General features: G+C 43.9%; 1 protein-coding gene across 1 annotated transcript in view; it reads left to right on the forward strand.

The window, feature by feature from the left end:
• The window catches only part of Hydin (HYDIN axonemal central pair apparatus protein), a 347,979-nt gene that overhangs the window by 291,580 nt on the left and 51,125 nt on the right, over nt 1–5,274 (forward strand). Inside the window, 3 exon segments of the mRNA XM_021220225.1 lie at nt 1,751–1,850; nt 3,245–3,413; nt 3,882–4,117. Coding sequence (XP_021075884.1) covers nt 1,751–1,850; nt 3,245–3,413; nt 3,882–4,117 — 505 coding nt within the window.

Genomic DNA, 5,274 nt, shown 5'->3' on the forward strand with positions numbered 1-5,274 from the left:
AAAGGAAAAGGAAAGGAAAGGAAAGGAAAGGAAAGGAAAGGAAAGGAAAGGAAAGGAAAGGAAAGGAAAGGAAAGGAAAGGAAAGGAAAGGAAAGGAAAAAGGAAAGGAGAAACAAAGAAACAAAGAAAGGGGGTGGGAAGGAAAGGAGGGAGAAGGAAGGGAGAGAGGGAAGGAGAGAGGAGGGAATCAAAGAAAAAGAGAAACCCCACAATGTATTATAACCCTGAGGTCAGTTCAAAGCAGGTCTTACTGGGTCTCACTAAGTTGATATCAAAGTGCTGACAGATAAACACTCTTCCTAAAGGCTTCGCAGCCTCTAAGAGACCACCCCATTCCTTGGTCTGCATCCCCTTCCTAAACCTTTGAAGCCAGCTATATCCCACCAGGTCCTTCTCATGTTGCCCACTCCATGGCTCTCCAACTTCTGCTGTCCCCTTCTATTTTATAAGGACCCTTGTGGTTACACTGGGCTTCCAGGATGACCCATGTCAGCCTTCACATTTAATGTCAGCCGATCAGCCATCTCAAGTCCATCCAATACCTTGAATGCCCTTTGTCGTGTATTCACACATCCCAGGAATTAGAATGTGTGTCCTGAGACATTCTATCTATCACTGCCATAACACGTGAATTGTGTACCCACTCTGAGCACCTGATCCTACTTGACACCTCCTCTCCCTGACGGGTCTCTTCCTCTGCAAGATTATTAGAACTACATGTTAATCACATGCTGTTGTCTTAACATACAGGCAGCACTGTGATGAAAAGTGCCTATTGAAACTGAAATAATGGTACTGTGGTTTTGTTTATCACAGAAGAGTTGTCCTTAGTGACCACTAGGATTGCATTCATGAACAGTTTTAATAATCTGAGGGGATGCTTATCTTGAGACACTAAGTAAAACAACACAGAGTTAGACCTTTTGAGTGTAACTTGGTAAACTTTTAAAAAATTTTTAACTTAGCAATTATTCAATGATATTAACTTTCAGAGAGCCCAGGGTTTGGTTCCCAGTACCCGCCTGGAAGCTCACAGTTGTCTGTAACTCCAGTCTCAGGGGATCCTGAGAGCTGGAGAGATGGTCCCTCAGTGAAGAGCCCACCCACAGCCAGGCAGTGATGAAACATGCCTTTAATTCCAGCACTCAGGAGGCACAGGCAGACAGATCTCTGTGAATTGGAGGCCAGCCTGATCTACAAAGTGAGTTCCAGGACAGTCAGGGATACACAGGAAAAACATATCAAACACACATACACACACACACACACACACACACACACACACACACACACACATTGGTATTCCAAAGAATCCAAGTTTGTTTGATTCCCAGTACCCATCTCAGGCCTCTTACAACTACCTATCATTCTAGCCCCAGAAAGATCCCACTCCTCGGGCCTCTGCACTCATTTGCATACATACACACATGAAGATGCACATGTATACACATAATTATAAATAATAATAACAACAAATATAAATAAATAAATACCCTAGAGAATTTAGCTTAACAATAGTCACGAAATGTAGTCCCTTGTGGTGGAATCTCAAGGGAGAGATGTCTGGATACACTAGGAGGCTTTTGTTTATTTGCTGAGGCTTAGTCAAAAGAGTTTCCAGAAAAGAAGTTCCCTAAAGTCATCATTGTGGAATGATTTGCCTTGTAATCTCTAGAGGGGAGCCAGTGCAAGGGCCCCTGCTCTGGCTCTCCTACCCACTCACCCATACCCCGTGCCCTGGCCTCTGCAGGAGCTGAAGGAGGTCTGGATTTTGGGACTTTGAGGGTCATGGAGGAGGTAAAGCAGCCCCTTCAACTGAAAAACCGTGGAAAATATGAGATCATATTCAGGTAACCTGAATCGCATGGGATGCGTGTGTGCGTGTGTGTGTGTGTGTGTGTGTGTGTGTGTGTGTGCATGCTAACTACCCCTATGCACTCAGGAAGAGAAGTGGATAAAACATGTAGGTCTTGTGTCCTCGACTGAAGCTCCAAGTGGACCACCCCACCTAGTTCCCTCAAATCCGAGGATTAAAGACACACACATACATAGCTTTTTTTTTTTTTTCCTCAACTATCACACCCTTCTTTTCACTCCCAGCTCAGCACCCTCAATCTGCCCTTGATCGCTAATCTCCTGCCTGCTTCCAGGGCCACTCACCCCACCAGAGATCTCACATGGCTGATGATTCTTTCTCCCTCCAAAGCAAATGTTTCCTCTCCCTTGAGTCTGCTAGCCTGCCTGCAGGAAAACTAGAAGTCCCGCCTACTCCACCTAGCTCATTGGCCACGAGCATCTTTATCTATCAATCAAGAACCACTTGGGGAACAGGACCTCCAGTTCAGTATTCACACACATTCCTGACCAAAGCATCAAAACCACCCCCTACAAGAGGGCATCTGGGAATTTTTTTTTTTTTAAGGAAACCAGAAGCTGGTACTGTGAGTAAAGTGCCTGTTGTGTTGGGGTGAGGACCTGAGTTTAGGTCCCCAGCACCCACATTAAACATCCAGGCATCCATAACCCTGGCACAGGAGGTGAATTTCTGAACCTCTCTGGCCCAGCCAGGTTAGCCTACTTGGTAAGCACTGGTTTCACTAATAGATCCAGTCTGAAAAGGTAGGGTGCAACCAAGGAAGACACCTAACATTGACCTCCAGCCTCAAGTGTTCAAGCACACAGCACATGCACACACACACACACACACACACACACACACACACACACACATGCATAGCTCCATGTACATATACACTATACATATACAAAACAAACAAACAAAAGCCTGGGGCTAGGAGTGCAGCTCAGTTGGTGAAGTGATTGCCTGGTATGTCTTTAGTTTGATCTTCAGCACCATGTAGTAGCACATACCTCATCAGGTAGAGGCTAAAGGACCAGAAGTTCAGAGTAATCCCTGGCTACATAGTAAATTTGAGAGGCCCTTTCTAAAAGAAAGAAAGAAAGAAATATGGATAACAGCTCAAGAATGACCCCTGGTGTTTACCTCCACAGATGTGTGTGTGTGTGTGTGTGTGTGTGTGTGTGTGTGTGTGTGTGTGTGTTCATACAAGAACGTATACATGCATGCACATACACAGAAAAAAAAAGCATAGTGGATTTTGCTTGGTATGATAATTACAAAGGGCCAGAGACAAGCAAGCCCTCAGTAGATGAAACTTTCCTCTCAGACTTTGTGGGATCCCTGGATAATTGTTTAAATGGATTCTTTATCCTTGTCTTCCAGCTTCACTGTGGACTCCTTAGGGGTTTTGCCAACAAACTTAAGTTCCATGATCTCAGTCCAACCCAAAAGGGGGACACTGACCTCAATTGATAAGCCCACAACTGTCCAGGTGTTCTTCCGAGCAAGAAAGGAGGTGAAGATCGATTCCCAGCCCATCCTGCGCTGTCAGGTGAGAGAGCCAAGAGGGCTGCTGACTCAATGGCATCCTGATGGGAGAAGGGGGGAAGAAGGCTGAAGGGGAGATAGCTTTGGGGCAACCAAAGAAACGATACCAGAGTTCAGTCCCAACTAACCAGCACAGGTAGGTCAGGACAGAGATGTGCAGAGTCACCAGAAATAGAAAAAGGGAAAAGGTTTGGGGGTACATAAGAAGCCAGGGATCTGTGTTCCACCAAGTAAAAGCAGCAGACATGGTTGCTACATGTCAACATGTGGCTAGTAGAAACTAATTGCTGTGTTGGCGCCCTTTACTGTTTTTATTTATTCATTAAGATGAAGAATGAAGTAAAGACTCTCTTGCTCTCTTTTTCTCCATCGTGGAAGCAGGCAAGAAGATAGCATATAGATGTCCAACCTTTGACACTGCAACATGGCTGTACCCCCCTGGCTAACATCTTCTCAAACTTTCCCTTTCTAGATTATTGAGCCAACTCTCCCAGAAGGTGAGATCATTGCCAGCATCCCTATCAAGTTTTCTGTGAATGCAGTATACTCCAAATTCACCATCAGCCCCTCCTCCATCATCAATTTTGGAGCTTTGATCTGTGGTACCAGGAAAAGCATCACCTTCACCATAGAAAACCAAGGCATAATCGACTTCAAATATGCCCTCTACAGGCTGACAGGGGAGAGTCCAATTCTTCAAAAGAAGATGTAAGCTGAGTTCTATTGACTTGGTGCTTTATATTCTACAAAGAGCTGTGATATACTGTACCTAACTAAATTCACCCAGTCCTCTTGCATGAATGAAGCAGACCCTCAGGTTTAGAACTGCCTCATGAAAGATTAAACAAGAAATCACCAGTAGGGGTTGGTTCTGAAGCATGTTTTCTGTTCAGATTTCAGGTTAGCTGCCATCAAACACAGACTAGGTTTTGACTGAGACAAATGTAAAGTCTTGTGGATGAGTATGGATGGTGCATACCTGTAATCCCAGTACTCAGAAAGTAGAGGCAGAAGGATGAGGAATTGTGGCATTCTTGGCTTCCTAGCAAGTTGTAGGCCAGCTTTGGCTACTTGAGACTCTCACAAATGGATGGATGGATAGATAGATAGATAGATAGATAGATAGATAGATAGATAGATAGATAGATACATAGATAATAGATACATAAATATGTAGATATATACATAGATAGGTAAAGATTATATATATATACATAGATGATCTATAGATAGATACATTGAGAGAGAGAAGAGAGAGAGAGAGAGAGAGAGAGAGAGAGAGAGAGAGAGAGAGAGAGAGGAGTAAAGCCTTCTGTGGGAAGATTTTGGATTCTGTGTTCTGGCCTGGTGTTTCTGGTAAGTCATTGCTCTCTCTAGCATACGTCTGGGTACTAAGGGATGATTACAGAAGAAAACTAACTCTAGAGCAGGCTTAAGCCATGCCTCACTATGGAGGGTGGGGTGGCAAAGGGCACCCTGGAGATGCAGGCAAGAGAAAACAGTGATGCCTTCAGCCCAGCAAGCACTGCTCCTACCTGGTCACCTGGTCACCATGGTTGCCTCAGTAGTTACAATAGCCATCCTGTCTTCTTCAAAGGGCATCTCTCATCAGGAGACCAAAATACAACCACTCTTTTGAACTCTCCTGTCTCATAAGTTTGTCATTTTCCGTGGAAGCAAATTTTAAAGATGGCTTGACCAGTTCCCAAGATGTGCCTACCTGGATTTTTTTTTTTTTTTTTTTTTTTTTTTTTTTTATATATTTTGGATGCTTTAAAACAGACCTTCTCCTCACATTGCTTATTATAGTTTTGTAGTTTTCTCCAGCTCTAATTTTTCTATACTGGCAAAATTTGAACTTATTA

Source organism: Mus pahari, chromosome 20 (genome assembly GCF_900095145.1).
Source record: "Mus pahari chromosome 20, PAHARI_EIJ_v1.1, whole genome shotgun sequence".
NCBI classification, from domain to species: Eukaryota; Metazoa; Chordata; class Mammalia; order Rodentia; family Muridae; genus Mus; species Mus pahari.